The sequence below is a fragment of the Castor canadensis genome, chromosome 2 (genome assembly GCF_047511655.1).
Source record: "Castor canadensis chromosome 2, mCasCan1.hap1v2, whole genome shotgun sequence".
Lineage (NCBI taxonomy): Eukaryota > Metazoa > Chordata > Mammalia > Rodentia > Castoridae > Castor > Castor canadensis.
Window position 1 is genome coordinate 101,344,517 of NC_133387.1, and position 22,619 is coordinate 101,367,135.

At 39.4% G+C, this 22,619-nt stretch overlaps 1 protein-coding gene across 14 annotated transcripts in view; it reads left to right on the forward strand.

The window, feature by feature from the left end:
* Positions 1 to 22,619, forward strand: part of Hecw1 (HECT, C2 and WW domain containing E3 ubiquitin protein ligase 1) — a 419,560-nt gene that overhangs the window by 297,205 nt on the left and 99,736 nt on the right. For 10 of the 14 annotated variants that reach the window (XM_074065380.1, XM_074065387.1, XM_074065388.1 and 7 more), the window contains 4 exons: positions 3,460 to 3,560; positions 5,057 to 6,409; positions 11,150 to 11,251; positions 16,249 to 16,399. In XM_074065380.1, the coding sequence (XP_073921481.1) occupies positions 3,460 to 3,560; positions 5,057 to 6,409; positions 11,150 to 11,251; positions 16,249 to 16,399 (1,707 nt within the window). The remainder of the gene's footprint in view (positions 1 to 3,459; positions 3,561 to 5,056; positions 6,410 to 11,149; positions 11,252 to 16,248; positions 16,400 to 22,619) is intronic. The other 4 variants (XM_074065382.1, XM_074065381.1, XM_074065383.1 and 1 more) reach the window with 4 other exon arrangements.

Genomic DNA, 22,619 nt, shown 5'->3' on the forward strand with positions numbered 1-22,619 from the left:
AATTTCTGTGTCACCATCTGATTATCTTTAAGTCTCTCCTGATTTCAATTGAGTTTTGGATTAAAAACGTCTCTCTTTTTATGTACATTTAGTGGGTTCGTCATGACACTTTCATACATGTATATAAATGTACCTCGATAATCATATTCAACCTCCATCACCCTCTCTTGTTCCCCCTCCCTTTGGTTCTCTATCTCTTTCCAAACAGTCCTCCTTCTACTTTCATGTCCTTTTTAAAAAACCTAGAATTCCACATATAAGAGAAAACATACACTATTTGTGTCTCTGAGTTTGATACAAATAGGCAGTTCCAGTTCCATTCATTTTCTTGCAGAAGATAATTTCATTCTTCTTTATGGCTGAATAATACTTCATTGTATATAAATACCACATTTTCTTTACCCATTCATCTGTTAAATGGGCATCTAGGCTGATTCCAGAACTTTGCTATGGTGATAGTGCTGTGATAAACATGGGTGTGTAAGTATTTCTGTTGTTTGTTGGCTTAGATTCCCTCTGGTATATACCCAGGCATGGTATAGCTAGATCATATGGTAGTTCTATCTTTAGTTTTTTGGGGAACTCCATACTAATTCTCATGGTGGTTGAACTAACTTTAAAATTCTACCAATAGTGTGTCGAAGTTCCTTCCCACTCACCCTCTTGTACTCTCACCAGCATTTCTTTCTGTTTGTTTTCTTGATGACAGTCACTCTGGCTGGGGTGAGATGGGATCTCAGAGTCATTATTATTTTCATTTCCTGATGGCTAAAGATCTTGAGCCTTTTTTGTGTGTGTATGTATTGGCCATTTGTATTTCTTTTGTGAAGGACCTGTTGAATTAATTTGTCCATTTGTTAATTGTATTATATGGTGTTTGGTGTTTATTTTTTTGAGTTCTCTATTCTGCATATTAATCTGCTGTCAGATTGGTAGCTAGCAAAGATTTTCTGTCACTTTTGTAGGATTTCCTTTGCTTTTAATTTGATACAATCCCATTATTATTGCAATAATAGCAATTCTTACTATTATTTCTTGAGCTACTAGAGTCCTATTCACAAAGGTATTGGCTATTTCTACATCTTGAAGTGCTTTCCCTGTGTTTTTCTGTAGCAGTTTAAAAGTTTCAGGTTTTACATTAAGGCCTTTGATCCACTTTGAATTTTTTTTTAAAGAATGAAAGATAGGAATCTAGTTTCAGTCTTCTACATATGGATATCTATTTTTCCCAATACCACTTGTTAAAGAGGCTGTCTTTTCTGCAACATATTTTTTCCACCTTTGTTGTGAACCAGGTGGCTGTAGCTGCATTGGTTTATTTCTGAGTCTTCTCTTCCATTCGTGTCTTTAGTGTCGGTTCCATGCTGTTTTTCTTACTATGATTCTGTGGTGTAATTTGAAATTTCATATTGTGATACTTCCAGCATTACTCTTTTTGCTTAAAACTGCTTTGGCTGTTAGGATTCTTTTTTGCTTCCATATGAATTTTAAGGTTTTTTTCTCTATTTCTGTGAAAAATGTCAATGGAATTTTGATGGGAATTATATTTAACCTACAGATTGCTTTTCATAGATAGCCAATTTTACAATATTAACTCTGATGATCCATGAACATGAAAGGTCTTTCCAACTTCTAATATCTTCTTTAATTTCTTTCTTCAGTATTTTAGTATTTGTACATAGTTCTGTCACCTCCTTAGTTAGGTTTATTCCCAAGTATCTTATTTTTTTAGCCTATTGTGAGTGAGATTGTTTTCATGATTTCTCTCTCAACATGTTTGTTACTGTATATAGAAAAGCTACTGATTTTTGTATGTTGATTTTGTATCCTGCTACTTTGCCAAAAGCATTTACAATATCTAAAAGTTTTTTTGTGGTCTTTAAGGTCTTTTAAATATAACATATCATAGGCAAATAGGATAATTTGAGTCTTCACTACCTGTTTGTATCACTTTTTCTCTTTTTCTTGCTTCATTGTTCTAAGAATTCAAGCAGTATATTGAACAAGAGTGGAGAGAGTGGACACTCTTGTCTCCTTTCTGATTTTAGAGAAAATGCTTTCAGTTTTACTCCATTACGTATAAGGCTGGCTATATGTGTTATATACGGTCTTCATTATATTGAGGAATGACCTTTCTGTTTCTAATTTTTTCAGGGACATTGAATTCTGTCAAAAGTTTTTTCTTCATCTTAGGATGATCATGTGATTTTTTTCCTTTATTCTATGCTTATGGTATGTTACATTTACTTATTTGCATATGAAACATCCTTGCATACCTAGAATGAATCCAATTTGATCATTGTGTATAATCTTTTTGATGTGTTGTAAAATTCAGTTTGCAAGTATTTTATTGAGGATTGTTGTTGTTGTGTGTGTTTATGTTCATCAGCAGAATTGGTCCATTGTCTTCTATTTTCATTGTGTCCTCATCTGATTTTTGGATTTAAGACTAATACTGGTTGCATAGAATGAGTTTGAAAGTGTCCCTTCCCTTTCTGTTTTGTGGAATAGTTGGTAGAGCATTGGTGTTAATTCTTCTTTAAAGGTCTGGTAGAATTCAGCAGTAAGTCCATCTGGTAGGTTGCCTCTGGATAACTTTCTTTTTAATAATTAAGAAAGTGCTTGGAGTGGGTAGATGAGATGGGACCAGAATCCAGGGTAGAGTCTCAGAGTCCCTATAATTGGTATAACTGAAAGTCACAGGCCAGCAAATCCAGCTCACAAGTCTTGCTTTTACTTCATCTTGCAGCAGGTCGTTTTCTAAAGCACAAAACAAGCTCTCTGGAAATCACAGTGACATCTATTCTTATACATTACATATATACCTTAAGACATCAGTCACCATGTTCTGGCACTGTCCGTTATTACGGCACATTTGGAAAATGACAGTCTGTGCAGAAAAACAAAGGACATCCATGTCTTTTTGTTTCTCTCTTTCTTCTCTAGAACACAGGTTGACGAACTTGTTCTGGAGAAGGCCAGGTAGTAAATATTTTTGGCTTTGAAGGCCATGTGGTCTCTATCCAAACTACTCAACTCTTCCACTGTAGCATAAAAGTATCCATAGACAATAAGTAAGCTGAGAAGCATGACTATGCTCCAATAAATATTAATGAACACTGAACTTTGAATTTCATACAATATTTATGTGCCACAAAATATTACTCTTCTTTAGATCTGTTTGGAGCCAACCATTTGTAAAATGTTAAAGGGTCATGTCCATACAAAAACAAGTGGTGGACTAAATTATGGACTATAGTTGATTGACTTTAGAATATCTTATAAAAGTCCCAATTTTTAATCTTAAGATTATCTCATATGCCTGAGCATGTCTTCACCTCACCTCTTATTGCTAGGGCTTCCCTGAATTTACCTGTCTCACCTGCTGGTATAGAAAGCCCACTGTGTGAGCTTTAACAGGAGAGGTATTGATCTGTGATGGTGCTTATTTCCTTCTAGGGATAGGGTGGTCAGCTACACACTTGGCCGCAGGCTTCCAACAGATCATGTGAGTGGACAGCTGCAGTTCCGATTTGAGATCACTTCCTCCATCCACCCAGGTATTTTTAACATGAACTTCATGTCTTGTCCTAGTGTGGTTCCTTTCTCAAAAACACAAGTAATGATGGCTTTCTCCAGATATGCCTTTGTACTTGTGGTCCTCTGGCTTCTCCATTTGAGTCCCAGAAACCAGTGATCTATGCTGGAAGTCAGGATGCTATCCCTTGATAGTGATGCTCCTCTTCAGTCTGGTGGCCCAAAGACAGAGAATTACACATTGCAGTGGGGGTTGACAATGTGAATGGCATGGATACAGAACCAGGTCTTATTTATTATTTTATTGCCAGCTCCGTATAGGAGGTGCTCAATAGATGTTTAGTTATTGCATACATGAATGAATGAATGAATGAAACATCTCTCTACCCAGTACCTACATATAGAGTGGGCAGTGGCTGAAGAATATCATATTGTTGGAGAACAACAATATGATTGTGATTGTACAATGGGTTTTTAATTGTCACAGATAAAATGAAAAACAAATTAATCAGAAATTTTCCAAATCATCCAGTGTTCAGTTTTTCATGTGAAAACAATTTCTAAGTAAGACTAATGAGATGCCTATTCCACTTTTTCTCTTCTCCTATAGTCCTCCTACTAAATGTAGACCACACTGGGAATTGGTAGGTCCCCTTGGGCCACCTTTATGAGTTTCTGTTAAAGTAATGCAGCCTCTGAGAATTTAGAGTCTGGAGTTTATTGCTACCCACTCAGTAAATTCCGGCTGCACTTTTCCATGCTGAACAATGCAACTCAGATTGAAAGAAAACACCCCTTTTATCCTGTCAAATTCAGCTACACTGAGAATAAGACTGACTCTGCCTTCAGTTCACACACAAGGACAGTGTTAGGGCTTACCAGAGAGATTGTTTTCTTCAACTGGTGAGTTGCACCAGTGCATTTGAAGTGGAGACATTCACATCTGATAGACAACCAATAGAGCAGCTGGGAAAGGTAGATTTAAGCAGTGGTTGCTACTCCGTGAATGGGTGCTGGGTGTGGAAACCTTGTTTATTTTTCTACTGCAATAAGCTCCAAATGCAAATGGGTGCTCCCATATGTCACCCAAGCCTTTTCTTCTCTCTAGTTGCCTAAAAACCTGGCTTATCCATTCTGGCCCCCTGCAGGACCCAACCACAAGAAACATTCTCAGCAAGTACAATTAACTTCCACAAGGATGATCAAGGAACTATAAACACTACCACCACCCCCTTCACCGGGAGTCATTCCACCTACTATGTGCCCAGAACTGGGGGAGTGCAAGACTATTGGCACTTTTTTACCAAAAAAAAAAAAAAATTCCCTTGAAATAGAATTTTAAAATATTATCTACAGTGGCAAATTATTAACAGAATGATATTAACAGAATTCTTACAGAATTTTTCAGTAGCGCTCTGATGAGTGAGAAACCCTTCCCAACAACTACATTCAATGTCCTAATGTCCATCCATCATTCCTTCGTGATGGTTTGCAAATGACATATTTTTCTTCTCGCTAGCAGATGATGAGGAGATTTCTCAGAGTACTGAGCCTGAGCCAGCAGAAATTCAAGGCAGCCTCGTGACCAGTGTGGTGGGAAGCAGCGGTGCGGAGCCGCTGAACCACGCTCCAGAAACCTGCGGGAGCGCGAGGCCCGAGCCACCAAGTGAGGACAACGCCGGGGACGGCTCAGGAAACCAGAGCCTGGAGCATGGCGGGCAAGTTGAGGAAGCCGCAGTCACTCCGGAAGCAGGAGATGATGACATGGTTTCTGAGGGGCTTGAAGGGGCTGGGGAGTTTCTGGCCCCAAGACAACAGGACGCCCAGCCCGCTCTGAGTGCAGAAGAACTGGCCGAGGAGCTGGACCTGGGTGAGGAGGCGCCCCCATCACTGCTGCTGGAAGACGGTGATGCTCCGGCCGTCAAGGAGGAGCACGTGGAGGAGGCAGCAGCGCCTGCGAGCCGGGCCCGTGGGGAGGAAGAGAAGCCCGAGGAGGAGGAGGAGGAAGAGGAGGGGGACGTGTCTACGCTGGGGCGGGGAGAGGCCAGGCTGCAGCTGCGGGCCTCGGTGCAGAGGAAAAGCAGGCCGTGCTCCTTGCCTGTGTCAGAGCTGGAGACGGTGATCGCGTCCGCCTGTGGGGACCCCGAGACCCCGCGGACCCACTACATCCGCATCCACACGCTGCTGCACAGCCTGCCGTCGGCCCAGAGCGGGATTGGCGCGGAGGAGGACGGCGCGGAGGAGGAGGCCACCCTCAAGGGCTCCTCCGAGAAGGATGGGCTCAGCGAGCTGGACACCTTAGCTGCCGACCCGCCGGTCCTGGAAGAGGATGGAGAAGAGCCAGAGGGGGCTACGCCAGGTGTGGCGCCCCTTGGCCATTTCCCCAGCTTGGCCAATGGCGCCGGTCCAGATGGCGACACGCACCCCAGCACGGGGAGCGAGAGCGACTCCAGCCCCCGGCAGGGCGGGGACCACAGCTGCGAGGGCTGTGACGGGTCCTGCTGCAGCCCTTCCTGCTACAGTTCCTCGTGCTACAGCACGTCCTGCTACAGCAGCTCCTGCTACAGCGCCTCCTGCTACAGCCCTTCCTGCTACAATGGCAACAGCAGGTTCGCTAGCCACACGCGCTTCTCCTCCGTGGACAGCGCCAAGATCTCCGAGAGCACCGTCTTCTCCTCGCAAGATGACGAGGAGGAGGAGAACAGCGCGTTCGAGTCGGTGCCTGACTCCATGCAGAGCCCAGAGCTGGACCCAGAGTCCACGAACGGTGCTGGGCCCTGGCAGGATGAGCTGGCCGCCCCTGGCGGGAACGTGGCAAGAACCACTGAAGGTCTGGAGTCCCTCATGGCAGGTCCAAGCAGTCGGAGAGAAGGTTAGATCTCAAACCTGATCAGAGTGAGAGTAGGACAATCAGGGAGAATAACACGCAGGTCTCACCAACATGGTTGGTAGAGGGACCAGTCCCAAGTGGAATTGCTGGGCAATGTGTGTTCATATATATATGTATGTATGTATGTGTGTGTATATATATATGTATATATATATGTATGTATGTATGTATGCTTGTGTGTGCATATGTGTGAAGGTGGATATGAATATAGATGACTATGAATAGCTGGCATCCCGTGTCTCAAATTCACACCAGGACATACAACTAGTTGGATGTGAGTGTGCACTTGAATGTGTGCTTCTCTGTTTAATCAATAGAAGTGATTGGTGTAACCAGCTCAAGTGCAAAGACTAGCATCAATCATGTAGGTGAGAAACAATCTAGCATCATTAGTGGATAATGTGTAAAATATGTACTGATTTCCCCAAATGTATCAAAAGATTAGTCATAAATGTTAATATTAATTGAAGAACACGGATTTTTACCTCTGTCTTAGAATTTAACTAGTCCCATGTTTATGGATAGCCTACATGTTTGTCATTATTTATGTCTGCCCAATTCTTGTCATAACTGTTGGTTGTGCTTTGTTGTTGTTGCTGTTGTTGTTAGCTATTTGGCTAATGGAAAGGAAGAATAACATGAATGTATAAATCACTGTTTCAAATAAGATTTGAATCCAAAAGTTGCCACCTTTAGTTTTAAGATGTATTCTAAAGATGTTTTAAGATGTATTTGGTTTTAACCAAAGACATTCCTTTTTACTCCTGTGTGTGGGTTTGTAAATTAATGTGTGTTTCCTTATCTAGGATTGGGAACCATCTTCCAGTCAAGTGACAATAGCATGGGGGAGGAGGGAATTTATAAGTTGCATAATATGAAACAATTCAGCTGTAAAAAAGCAAAATACAGACTTTGCTATTTTGCTTTTCTTCTGTTTAATCTCCAAACAAAAGGTGGTACTATTCTCTCTAGATTGTAAGCTCATCAAGGGCCAGTATTGTATATCTATATGTTTGAAGCATCAGCACCTAAACAACTACCTGGTGCCTACAATTGTTTTGAACAGAAACTAAAAAGTGAGCATGAAAACAACTTTAAGTATTCAGTGGTAAGCAATTCTACGTTTCAGACAAAGGACTGAGGGAAATTGTCACATATGATAAGGAGAAGCACAAGGGAAATACAGAGGCAGGGAAAACCATGATATGATAAATAATATAAAGACATTCCTGAGGTGTGAGAATTAGATGGAGAATCCCATTCTTTAAAAAGGACTTGTTTGAGTACCTGCTTTGTCCTAGGCCAGATACTATGCGCTAGACACAGCAAGACTAGTGGAGGTACCCCATAATTACAACAAGATGGGAGATAACTGTATCACAAGGAGATGGGAGAAGTCCCACACAAAAATGCACACAGAGAGCTGGCGGGGATGATTCCGATCAGCAGCCAAACAGTAAATATTTAGGTTTTGTAGGTCAAGAGGAAAAATCACGTAACTATTCTCATGGAAATGCTTTTTTTTTTTTCTTTTACACTTAATAGTGCCATATGCACTCTTAGCTAAGAGCCATTCAATCCATTTTATGTCTATGTAGTATTTTGGCCTCCCTATTGAGAGATTTATTGGAAAATGGCTTTATATAAATTTATTTCAAAACGTATTTTACAAAAAAAAAAGACATTGCCCATGCCCTTAAGGGATTAACAGTCTAGCAGGAACCATAGGTGTGTCTCTTTGCAGGGCAGTTTCTACCCAAATCTCTAAATTCCTGACTTCTGCTTGGCGATGGCCTTCAAGGGGAAGAAGAGGGACTGCTGATCTCAGAGAGGCGTGTGTTACAGGGGCACATAACTTCTTCACAGCCAGTGTTCCCACCTCAGTGTGAATTCCTGAGCTGTTGTCTGAATTGTGTGTCTGTCCCTCAGTCACCACCCCAGCAGGCTTCACAAAAGCTTATGCTCAAAGAAACTGCTTAAGAAACTGTTGCCCACTTACCCTGGCTTCTAAGTTTGAGAATTCTTTCACTATAGAAACTGCAATGGGCTAGCAAAGTAGACTAAGGTACGGGACTTGGCAACAGTTCAGGAAAGAACACCATTTTAACATACGGTTCAATGCATTTTAACTCCAAACTGACATCTATGTAAATGAGTACTCTTTATCTACTTTTTGCTTCTTTGCCCGCTATAAAAACTTTTTTAAAAGCACAACTTAAAGTGATTTTTAAAAACCTTCTGCACATGTATGAAAGGAGCATGATAATGTGGTTATGAGTGCCAACCCTGGAGCCAGGTCTCCTGGATTCATATTCAGTCCCACCACTTCCTCACCAAATGACCTAACGCTGTGTACGTCAGTTTCCTCACATGTCAAATGAGTATAATTGTAGAATCTGAAAGGGTTATAGAAAGAATTAAATGAGATTATACTTAATGAGATAATATTATAATTGCCAATCTGGTGAGAAATCTCACCAAGTGAGAGTTCTTCCAAGCAGATGAACAGTGAAGCTAACTTATAAAGTTCTATGATATAGCTAGGTGTGGCAGTGCACACCCATAATCCCAGCACTTGAGGGCAGCTGAGGCAGGAGTATCACAAGTTTGAGGCCAGCCTGGGCTACATATTGAAGCCCTATCTCAAAAAAAAAAACCGTGTAATATAAAGAATCCGAAATGATTTTTTTGAATTCATATTTCCTGTAGTATGTAATTCAAGGAAAACTGACAAATCATTTTGCTTCAAATAATATTCTAGACAACCTGCCTCTTGCTACAATTTGGTCATATTATATATAAACAGAACAAAATTTAAAAGGATCTTACTTATTTTTAGCTGAGAAATAGGATAGGTTTCCTTCTCTGCTGTTCTAGCAGGTCAGTACAGGTGACTGTGAAGAGCCGGGCCCTAGGAGAGAACAGAACTGCTTGCTTCTTCAGCTCGCTTCATCCATTCACTCGGCTGACTTGTGTCAGTCACATCATCGCATTTGCTTGGGGTTCACAAGCAGGTGGGGTGAACTCCATTAACCTCAGGCAAGCCACAATATTGTATTTCCACTAGCTTGGAGGAGTAATTAACCTTTGGTTGAATTAATTACAATGAGGTAAGTTTGGGTTTTTTTTTAAGAAACTAAAAACTGCAGCAGCTGATGACATAACAACTGTACCATTTTTTAACACTAAACACGCAAGTGTCTGCTTAAACACAGGACCCATGTTTGAAACAGCAGTCTGTCCACAGTGAGTGGTATACTGGCACAGTGACACCTTCCTTGACTTCCAGTTGAATCTTCAAGGAGCCAGAAGTCTAAAGTAATATACAAGAGTTTGCACAAGGAATAATGCTATATTCTTAACACATAGAAAGGCCTCTTGTTCCTAAATATCTCTTTATTTTTGTTTGCCAGTTACCTCTAAAATTGAAACTGTTAAACTAAGCCCATTTATCTTCCTAATAATCTATTTTTATTCTTGATTCAGTCAATGGAACTAAAGCAAGGAGAAATAATCATCTTTCCACGTATGGACATTTTGGAAAATGTTCATGGCCCACAAACCCACAAAGATCTCAGCCATTCCTTTTCACAGTTTTTCTTCATTTTGATCCAAAAAATAATAGAACTGTTGCTATTTGCATCAGCCACAGAAGGCAGAGGAAGGAAAAGTTTTGGCCTTTATCCTCTAGCTAATAAGATGTGAGCATGGTGTGAGGCAGGAGGAAAACAGTCCAGAGTTGAATGGAGGCTGTCGTGGGCCTGTCTAGCTCTCCAGAGATCAAGAATATTTAGCTGGTGCTGTAGACCTCCTGTCCATATGGCGACTGTACATACCTAAGCACATCACGAAACGGGAACACCACTCTAGAACACTGTTCAGTTCATTATGAGTCTGAACTACAATAACGTGAGGCAGGCTTTCTGTGGATAGGATGTTTATTTCTAAGATTTCCTCATGTCTGTCTTTCTTCCTCTGTCTTACTTCTGTATTTCAGACTTCCCTGTTTCAGTATTCCTTTTTTTCATCTACTTCCTTTGTCTCTTGTCCTTGACTCTTTCCAGAGCACCATGGCTTGTCTGATTTCTCCTCTGAATAATCTGGAATAGTCATGAGTTTCCACTGTAGCGTGAGCTCACTCCCTTAGATCTTAGCTTCTCTACTGTAAGAATTTACCTTCTTGGTCAACCAGCGTCTTCACCTATCTTGGAAAAGCACCATCTGAGAGTTTGATTCCAAAATAAATCTGAAAAACAGCCTCTTGGCAGCTCTCTTATGAAAGCTATAATAAAACAATCATATCCATATGATGAGGATATGATATAACTTTGCAGAAGCCCACCAAGCTTTTATGGAACCTTTCAAATGCTTCGCTTCCCTGAAATAAGTCTGTTTCCTTCACTGCGCCAATATCAGGCTCAGCTAATTTTCTCTTGTGTTCTTTTCTGATGTCACCTACCATCAAAAATATTCAAGTAGTTGCAGAATCCTACATATTGGTCTGTGTGCATAGATTATCAGTAATAAAGTTTTGGGGATTTTTCCTCCTTTTTTTTTCAAATAATTCTGTCATTAATGACTGAATGTAAGTAACTGGCACAAAAAGTAGACTGCCCACTCTATTCGTTGTTTCTTGTAGTAGTTTATTTTACAGTCGTGCTTTTTTGATGACATTGCCATAGCAATAAATGAATCTGAATGTCTTGACTGTCTTGTCCATAGGTGAATGTACTATACTCCATAATTCCCAGCCAGTAAGCCAGCTTCCTTCCTTGAGGCCTGAACATCATCACTACCCAACAATCGATGAGCCTCTTCCACCAAGTAAGCTTTAGTTTTTAAAATCTATGTCTTACCTCTTCTTGTCCAGTCTAAACAGGTCAGTATGAATTTGTATGTAAACATACAAACTCTTTCCCCAATTTCATGCCTTACACTGTTACCAAAAAACAATATGGCACACACTATAAAAACTGAGGTTTTCTTGTTTGCTTGTTGTTTGGTTTTTAATTAGTTGTTTCAGCATGGGATCTTGAAGAGATAACCAAATGTTTTCAGTGTCCCTGTTTCTGAAATGGAGAACAATTCTTTACAAGACTTCACTCGTCCTTGCAAGCTATCTATGGCCCTTGAGTCCTAAATTTTTAAATTTGCAGTTTCAAATAGAATAATTCTGTTACTCTCCATCAGATCTGTCACCCACAAGTATCTCCATACAATAAAACAACTTTAACCCAAAGGTTCCTTGAACTAAACCTTTCTGTATTAAAACTTGCAGCAATAGATAATAGCTCTAAATTTCTTCCACAGTTATTAAGGGGTACCAAGAAAATATCATCTTTAGGATAGAATTCAATATAATTTCCTCCTAATAACTGTGAAATCAAATTAATAATTACCTAACTAGTCATCTGAATTTTAAGAAATTCATTTATTCTCTCCGATACTGGGTTTTCTTATTTGTAAAACAAAGTTCTAATGTCCTTACTTGTTAAATGCTAGGTTTGGACAGTGTCTAGACAATGTTTAAGCTTTAACCTTATAACATTCTACATAAATAAGCTTATAAAAGGGAACTGACACCTAAAACAAACAGTATAAACTCATTTATCATATGTTCATGATTCTAGAACATCTCTGTTTTGGTTTAAGTTTTTTTTTTTTTTTATCCAGGGACAGCCTTTAAGATTTGATAGACAATACAACTGCAAAATCTTTCCAAGATTCAAGGAACCCATGTTTCTTTATGTTCTTTTTACTGTACTTACATTAATTAATTACAGTTTTCAAAAGGAGAAATGCTTATTTCTAATTCATTATTCTTGGTAATGTGATATATTTTGTACAAACACTACTTTTCTCCCCATTCAATTGTACCTTATCAGTGAGAAAACAATGAATGTCTTTAATGTGCACAACTAATTTTAAGGAGCATGATATTTGTTTTCAAGGGATCAAGACAAATGTTACCTCCACTAATTTTTGGTTCTTTACTTCATTTATACATTGATTTATGGATATTACAAAAATGGATAGTAAAAATTCATCATTACTGTAAATACTTCTTACTTAGAACTTACTTAAAAAATATCTATAACATGTTCTTTCCAGGAAAGAGGTACATTCTTCACCACAAATAACGCTTCAATGTATGTGTGTATGAATTGACCTCTAATTCATGCAATAGTAATAGCTAGTTATACATGCAGATGTTATAAATAATTGAATATAAATTTATTTTAAAGCAATTACTAAATACAATTCACTTTTAGTAATTAAAATTTTCCAAATAGGGTTGAGGTTTTTTTATTCATATAACATTGAAAAATATTAGAAAAGTTGTGAGTGAATCCTACCAACTAAATTATCTTAGACAATCTCAAATAGAAAATTACTAGTAGTCATTCATTCAACAAATATTTATTGAATACTTCCTCTGTACTAGATACAGTTTTAGGTAAGCAAAATGGACAAAGATTCCTGCCCTCCCTTGTGGAGTTTACAGGCTAGTGTGGGAAGCAGTTAACAAAAAATAAGATGATAAATAAGGGCCTAGTGTTTCAAGCTGATTGATGAGAAGTGCTATGGAGAAGCAAAAGTAAAACAGAGTAAGGGGATCTTTGAGAATGAGGTAGTAGTTTGCAATTTTAGACCACATAGTGTGAGTAGGCTTCATAAGGAAGGTAACACTGCATGAGATAAGGGAGTTACTTGGATAAATGCTGGGAAGGAAGGACTTTGCAGGTGAAAGGTATAGCCACTGCCGGTCTCTAACAGAGGCATGCATCTGAAGCCCACTGAGGAAAGGAGAAGACACTCGGTGATGTCAGAGAGATAGCTGGGCCCAATCACATAAGGCCTTCTTATGAAAGCCACAGAAAGACTTTGGCTTTTATTCTGAATAAAAGGAGAACACTGCAGAGTTTTGAGCACAGAAATGACATTTTCTGACTTAGGTTTTGAAAGGTTTTCCCTGGTTGAAGTATAGGTAATAAATTGTGAAGAGGAAGGATAGAAACCTGAGGTGCAATGTAAGATTATTGAAGTGACCCAGATGAGAAACAGTGGTGGCTTGGCCAGGGTGGCTGTAGTTTTGAAGACAGATTTTATGAAATGTTGGATACAGAAGTGAGAAGTGAGAAGAGAGAAGAGAGAGAGGAATGGATACTGACATAGTTTTAACCTGGGAGGATGGAGTTGTCTACAACTGAGATGGGACAAGAAGCCTACAGACAGAGCAGGTTTTGGTGAGGAAGATCTGAAATTTGTTTTTATCATATTATATTTGAGATGTCATCCAGATAGTGATTTCAATAAGGCAATTGGATGTTTGACTCTGAAGTTCAAGAAAAGGTTCTAAACTGTAAGTGTAGTATGGCATTTATAAATTTTTTAAAAATATGTTACAGGATTTTTTAGTGTAATCACTGCAGATGATACATGATTAGGCTCTACATTGTTCTTAGACTTCATGGAAAACATATAATTTAGTATTTGACCTGTCCTTTCATCACAAATAACTTGCCCTCCTATTGTAAAGGTATTCTTTTTGTGTTTCTATTTAAGCAAATTCATGACATCACAGTACTTGGTCTTCCAGTCATGCTGAGGCCTGAAGATCCAGATGGAGATTTTTCTTTGGTTAGAAAGTTTGTGAAAAGAAATCCTTTTTCTTTTGAGACTGGGTCTTGCTGTGTAGCCCAGGCATACCTTGAACAGACGATCCTCCTACTTCAGCCTCTTGAGGGCTAAGATTACAGTCATGTGCCACCATACTTGGCTCAAAAATAAATTCTTTACAAATCAACCCAGAAAACACACTCATCACTTCTAGTTACCATTAGCCAATTACTTTATATATGTAAGAAAATATAATTAGCACTATGCAGTCTAGATACTTAATGTATTATTAATAAAAGAGCTTATCTATCTGGCTTACCATCTTTTTCAATGAGTGATTTGGAAATACCAAAACTTGTGGTGAGAAAGTATCATCCTTGCTGTTTCATTCTCTAGTTTTTTCCTGGGAGAATTTGTAAACCTTAAATCCCTGTCTGTGAAAGAGTTCTTCCCTTGCTATGAACACCTGGAGGGCAGAGACCTGTGATACTCAGCTCTGTGTCCTAGAACCTGGCATGGTTCTTAGATTACAGTAAGTGCTAAAATGAATTTGTTCAGTTGAATTAAATTGCACAATGCTCTTAAAAGATTAACACTTACTCATTGTTGGATGAGTCTTGTTGTTTTCAATAAAAAGAGTTGTCTAGTTATTCTCTAATATTAGTTTGGGAACCATTGACATTTCAATTTTTGGATCAAGACTAATTATTAAGTAACATGATTACACATATACACATTTTCATCAGTGAGCTACTTATTTACAACTAGCCATTGACAACTTGATTATCTAGTTGCTGGTTTTTAGTCAAAATCTCCAAGATCACTTTATACAATTGTAGTACATTTTCCCTTCAATTTGCCTTCTGAGTTAAATTTTGTGTCTTCTGGTGTTTTTATTTTCACTGGGCATAATGTAGCAATCCCTCAGGTCAAACATAGGCCGTAATGTTTCCAAACAGATATGTCAGGTACACATAAAACCACAAATATGTCAAATTGGTTTTTCCATTCAAAGAACTTAGAGTTGCTATGTCATTACCTGAATGGTAAGTTTTTAAGAGAATTGTTAAAACCTGACCTACTCCCAAAAGCTGTGGCTCTTCCCATGTTGAGACACTGAGGAGTTTTCCTCTTTTTGCAATCATGTTTGCTTTGTTTTCTTAAGTATATTGTATTTTCAGCCTAATATTACCATGTTGTTGCTGTTTCCACTACATTTTTATGTGTAGACTCTAAAAGCTTTGCCCATTTCTGTACAGGACACATTGCTTTTGTATGTCGGGCTTAGATATGCATACATTACTTCCGGCCTTTCAGGCTCTGTGGCTTTCCCATGCATCTCACCCCACCCCGGGCCCTGCATGTGTTATGTAGAGCATCATCTATGCTTTCGCCTTCTAGTTTTTATGTTCAATTTGAGAAGCAAAAGAACTTAATCTTTATCGTGGGCTCCCTCTGCTGTTTGGAATGGTTATTTAACAACAAAGAGATATTTAAAATTTTGATGGTTTTCAGTAGCTGTTATTGGTTTGGTTTGGTTTGGTTTGGTTTTGGTCAGAAATATTTGGCAGCCGCAGGTACTGAACATACACTGTGATTTACAAACTTACCAAAAAGATGTTTCGAAACTCTAGGTCTCAAATCCTTCCATTCACTCTCTCAAGAAGAATGACAATCACTTAAGCTTGCAAAATATTAGGAAGAGGTCATGTCAAGTTGCAGGTATGGTATTTTAGTACTAAAGTTAATACTAAGTTAACTTGGTTTTGATACAAGGGCCACTGTTCACTGAACTTAGTCACCCTCCGTTAGCTGTAGTGAAGAAAGTATTCTCCTGTGTCACAGCGTCCACTCTCCCTGGATGACATGTCTAATTTTCCACAACTGGTGCTTGAGTAGCCAGCAAGATTTTTTAAGAATCAATAATTAAATAGACTTTTTCCTTCAAAATTATTAGGATTTTAGCATAGATCATACTCAAGGAACCACAATTACTGTTTGAAATGGCCCAGCAGAGAGTCATAGTGAATTAAGTGCCTTTCTGGGATGCCCTATTCCATGCCCTACAGGCCTGGCAGGTACTGTGAGGGCCTTCAGCAGCGAGCCAACAGTGAGTTCTCCCTGCAGCAGACCCAGAAATGGTATCTGTAGACCAGTACTTCTGTCCTTGATATTTCTTTTTGCCTTTCTGTTAAACACAGACTGGGAAGCTCGAATTGACAGCCACGGGCGGGTCTTTTATGTGGATCATGTGAATCGCACGACCACCTGGCAGCGTCCAACAGCAGCAGCCACCCCAGATGGGATGCAGAGATCAGGGTCCATCCAGCAGATGGAGCAGCTCAACAGGCGGTTGGTGATCCGTGTGAAATGAGCTCCTAGAAACCTCAGTGACAGGAGACTGGCACACTACTTTTATACTTTCTACTCATATGAGAAGGCTGTAAAGTAATTCAGTAGCTTAAGAAACCTGTTGATAGGAGGCATTTGAGATGCTAAATTTAGAATTTGGTGGCAGAAGACAAGTTAAAGTCGGGTGTCATTTAAAGATGGGAATCCTCTGACTTCTCCTGGCCCATGCTAGAAAAGATTTCTTAACCAGCAAACCCCCCCACCACCACCACCCAGGTACTAACCAAGGGTGACAGGAGCCCTTAAACTCTCCAGAAACTGTATGCAAAATTATACATGAATGCACATTTCTCTAGCATGCTGATCCATGTCCATCATAAGATACTCAAAAGAATACAGAACTCAAAACACTTAAGAGCATTCCAAGGATAGTATCCATAAAAATACGTAAAGCTGCCTCAAGAAAAACTGTCTCATAAATCACTCTGTGCACTTCTAATCTGGTTTCAAAATTGCTGTATACCCATAAATAACAATTCTTCAAAAGCTTTCATCTTTAAAAAAAGAAATGTTTTTTGAAGTAGGGTCTGGTGGTTCACTCCTGTTATTCCAGCTACTTGAGACACTGAGGCAGGAGGTTGGTGAGTTCAAGGCCAGCCTAGGCAACACAGCAAGAACTTGTCTCAAAAGAAAGAAAGGGAAAGGGGGGGGAAGAGAGAGAGAGGGAGAGAGAGAGAGATGACAGGGAGAGAGAGACAGAGGGAGAGAGAGAGATAGAGAAAGAAAGAGAGAGAATTATTTTCTTTAAAAAATGAACCCTCATTATTGAATTTGTAAAGATGTCATTTTGGATTTAATGTACAAGTGAAGCAAGTGAAACCGCAGACTGTGTGTTGCCCGTCATCTTCATGCTCTTGTTATTTAGACCAGGGTAGGTGGCTTCAGGATACTCTTAGTTGCCAGGAATGCAAGCTTCAGGCTTACTTCAGTTATAATTGCATTCATGTGCAACTGCTTATGGATTAAGTATGAAGATTTTTTAAAAAGGTTGAGAGGGACCGAAAAGAATAAAGAATTGGGTTTGGGGGAAAACTTAATTGTATCAGACAGAAAAAAAGGACTTTTAGCCCTATTACAAAATTCACAGAGACGAAAATATTCAACTTCTGGTTACTGTTACACACCAGGGAGCATGCTTCAGGTGAGAGTCACCCAAAGTCATTCTTGAGAATTTAGAAAACATTTGTCTTTCATTTTTCCTCATCTGTAGCCGAATGTTTAGTCATTTGTAAGAACCATAAAGAATTTTCATTGGCAACACATTTGTCCACAAGCATTCCCACAGACACAAAGCATGTTATAAAGAAGAAGTTGGGATAAACCACTTTTATTAGACATGAATACACCAAAAATCCATTGGATTGCCCAAAAATCATTGGATGATCACAGCAAAATTCCTTTGACTGAGAATGTAGAGGACAAAGAAGCTCATTTTATAGAGATCCTATTGCAAGTACACAGGCAAAAACTAGCCCCTATGACTGTCTTGACGGAACAGATTAGCTGAAATTATTTAGCAGACTGAGAAAATATCACCAGACTGTCTACACGAGATCATAGCCTTGTGTTTTGCTTGAACGAGCAACAATTAACAAATCAATGATCAATCAAATCAACAAATAAAACAATAAATTTGAAATAGAAGGAAGCACCTTGATTTATAGCATAAAAATCTGTGGAAGTTCATGTCATTCAATATAAAAATTAGAACAAACCTGTCTGGAACCAGGCCTCTCAAGAAGTTTTACAGCTTTTCATGTGTAAGTTCCCGTGCCCTCCACTATAGCAGAACACACTGGGAGAGAGCCAGATTTTGCTGAACAGGAAGTTGCATTTGCAACAGATAAAAAGGAAAAGAATTTTAAGATTTGGAAAAGCGCTTATTTTTTGTGCAATGCCTACTTAGGGCTGGTGAGATAACCTTCAGATAAATATCCAAGCTTTTAAATGCTTATCTTAACCTACTGCTTTTAAACATTTAATGTTTTCTGTCATTTGGAGTGATGAAGACAACCACAGAAGGTATACTACTGGATCATTTGTTTATCTTACTTATGATCACACATAGGGGTCATTTTCTGATAACCTACAGTCATCTGGAGAAATTTACAAGGACCACTGTCTCGCTATAAACTAACTGGAAATGTTTCTTAGTGTTGCAAAGAGTTGCCCCTGATTCCCTACTGGTAGATTGTGAAAATCAAATGTGCTTGTGCAAGGCAGTGTTCCCTGAGAGACTGTGGTCAGCTGTATTGACTGCATGCAGCTTTTCTGGCTTGACCACATGCTCTCACTATAGGAAAGTCCCCTCACTGCCTGTCTAACCCCTGGAATGCTTCTCCTCATCCCACCACCTAACTTGAACATCACATGCCCTGTGACACCTTCCTAGAGTCCTCCATGCAAAACCAGAGCAGTGACCTCCTCCTCCTCCATAGCTCATGAATATGCATCCCTGGATTACAGTTCTTACCTTCTTGCCTTCTTTTTCTTTGTACTCTTTCCCCTACCTAACCTAGTTTCATTTAGAAAGTTCATAGGACTCGGTACAAAATTACTTCCTAGATTAATTCCTTTTGTTTTGGAATAGCCAGAATTAACTCTGATTTTTCAAAACATACATGTTTTGAGCAAGCAGAAAATATTCTCACTTTAAATAATCAGCAAAACTGGTTTTAAGTTATTTTTATAAAGTTATATTTTTGGCAGTACAGAGGTTTGATGATCAGACTTGTAGAGAAATTAAAGGGATCTTAATATTAGGCATTCATGGTTTCTATTTTTTTGTTCTTTTTTGCAGTGCTGGAGGGGGTGAACCCAGGGCCTTGCCTATGCTACAGAAGCACTCTACTACTTAAGATGCACCCCAGCCCAGCAGTAGTGGGGATTTGAACTCAAGGCCTTGTGCTTGCTGGGCAGATGCTCTACCACTTGAGCTATACCCACAGCCTATTTTTGCTTTCGTTATTTTTCAGGTAGAGCGTCCCATTTTTGCCCAAGGTGGGCTTCAGACTTTGATCCTCATAACCAGTCGTCCCCCCCCCACCCCCAACAGTAGCTGGTACCACACCACTACTACACCCAACTTACTGATTGAGATGGGGTCTCACTCTAAATTTTTGCCTGGTCTGGCTTTGAACTACCATCCTTCTGAGTAAATGGGATTACAGGCATGAGCCACCACACCTGGCCAAAAATTATAATATCAAGGGAGATTGAAATTTTAAATAGGAAAAAAATCTATAGTCCTACTACCTACTACAAGGATTAAGCTTTAAAAAAAATCCATCTTTAATTTCCATATGCATGCACAATTCTTCAAGTTATAAAGTTAATATTTAGTTAGTTTTGTACTTATTTTTAGTTATTACACTATAAGCATTTTCATATTACTACATAGTCTTCAGATTAACCTACTTAATGGATATAATTCAGTAAACTTCTCATGTTATTGAATGTTTTGCTTGTTACCTTTATCACTATTTTTGACTGGACTATAAGAGTCTACTAAAGATGGAGGTTGTCTTATAATAGAGTATTTCTTTAGGGTTCTAGTCCCAAAATAGCAGATAAAGGGAGATAAAAATGGTTTGGGGATTTTAAATCAATGCTTAACTTTAACAACATGGCTGTATGAGTTCATTCTGCCAATAACAACTTCACTTCTATCTCTTTTGGTCTGTTCTGCTGATTTAGAAGGTACTCTTGGTAATTTAGAATGGCTTATATTTTACTTCCTGGAAGATCAAATTTTCCCATAACCTTTTCTTTAGGAATTGTAGTTACTGTTATGTGACTTCTCTGTTCTTGGCTTTTTTGTTTTGTTTTTTATTTGTTTGTCTGGTTGGTTGGTTTTGAGTTTTTTCCTTACTTGCTTTTTTTCCCCTTGTCTAGTTGTAAATGTGGATGTTTCTTTGTGTGTGTCCATTTACAAATTATATGTTCCAGCTGACTTTCTGACCAACTTCCACGAGCTCTTTGTATACTATAAATATTTAACCTTTTGACACAAAACAGAAAAAGCAAAGTAGAGGAAGATGTTGACAGATAATTCTTGATGAAATAGAAGAGAACAGGCTTTCTGATTTTCTTCTCTTTTATTTACCACCTCAATGGTGCTCCACTTCCCCAAACTGCCCCTCAGTTTCAGCAGTGATTAAGTTTCAGGTCTAATACGTGATATTTAAGGCTATTGAGTAAGGTGTGAGATGACCAAGATCCAATTGAGGACATAGGAAGTAGGTTGTGACACACCATTTTCATCATTGAATAGTGTCATATCAACTCATAAAAATTAATAGCTGTGGTCATTGCACTTTGAGAAAGAAAAGAGAGGCTGCAACTTGACATTTGTCTATGCCCTGTTCCAGATGTTATTACTAGGTAACAACCTGTCCCAAATGTAGTGACATAAATCGACCACAATCATTTATTATTATCATTCCTTCTTGTGGTCATGGTTTAACTGTGCCCAGTTGTGAAGTGTCCCATGGCTGCAGTTGGGATGGCTGGAGGTTGATGCTGGCTGTTCACTGGGACTGCCAACCAGAACACCCACACAGGAACTTCCATATGGCCTGCCTTCCTCACAGGATAGTTGATGGGTTCCATCACAAACATTCACACTATATTCATTCCCGAGGACAAGAGATATTTATCTTAAAAAGAGAGTGATAGGTTCTGGAACTGCAAATGAAGAGCACATGGAACTACAAAAACTGTTAAGCCCTTTAGGGAAAATGCAATCTGCCATAAGTCATTGTCCCGTCAGTAGCTTCTTTAGTCTTTGGCAGGCTTCATCCCCACCCCAATCAAGGTTATTGGCTCAGGCACCTTCTCACTAGCCCTTTGACCTCCTGCCTTGGCTACATTCCCTGAGTTCCACATGGGAGGTGACAGAAGGCTATGCTTTACTCTCTCCCCAACCTCCCCACCCCAGACGTGTTGACATGGTAAATAAACACAAATATTTCTCTACAATTACATGATTACTCTTTTCATTTCTCCCCCATTACACATTTTATTATCAGAGATCTTCTGAAGAAATGCCTCACAATCACTGCAATAGGCAAAGGTGTCTTCTGACAGGTGTGAGAGTGAGCATCAGTCTCCCTAGATAAAATGAAACTTAAATCCCTTAGATCAGTGGTTCTTATACCTAAACATATATAATGTTATCCGAAGGATTCTTAGAAGTGCAGATTTCAGTTTTGCTTTAGTTTCTGTGATTTCAACAATCATTCAAATGATTCTCTTGCAAGTGGTCTATAGGCCACACTGAGGAAAGCTTCCTTTTAAGGTTAAGGAAAGAACAGGGTACGGTCTTCCAAAGCAGGACTGCCTCTGTGAAATGTTGGGTATCCCCCTCACTTGATCTTGGATTGCTCTTGGAGACATGGTTATTCTCAGCTGCTTGCGCTCTTTCCTTTATCCTCTTCATGCCTGCCCATTGCCTCCTCGTCTGTTTCCTGAGCACACGACTCGTAAGTAACATTCTCATGGATATTATGACTGGTGGGACGTCAAAGACCTTCAAATCAACATGTTCAAGTCCATCCAACATCTCCCACGTCCATCTGTCCATCCTTCTTTCAGTGTTAGCACTTCCAGCTACTTGCTATAAGCAGAAATATTAACTTCACTATGGTCTCCTCCATCTTCTGCAACTTTCATACCCAGTGAGACCCCAAATTCTATTGAGTCTACTTGTAAAGTTATTACAAATTTTATGAGTAAATATTTCTTGAAATGCCACTTCTCCCATCTCTGCTGTGCCTTCAGGAAAAGGGACGCTAAGTCCTAGCCATGTTGCCTTGGAAGGCTGAGAGATATTAAGCAGTACAGAAGTTGTAATGGGAGAGGAAAGAGACTACTTGGAGTGAGTGAGTTCCTGTCCTGCAGACAGGAACTAAACAGCTGCACATCTGCCTGCAAAATGACATGAAGCAGACATAGCAGCCATCAAGGACAAGGAAGGGCAGGATATTTCTGTGAATATTGCAGATAGGTGCAGCTGATATTGGAACCCCTGTCGTGTGTGGGTGTTTCCCCTCCCTGCCGGCAGTATGACCCAGCATCCCTACCGGGGTCAGGCATAGCATCTCCAGCCAACACTTTTATAGTAGCTCCTGGACTGCTCTCCCTGCCTCCAGGCTCCTAT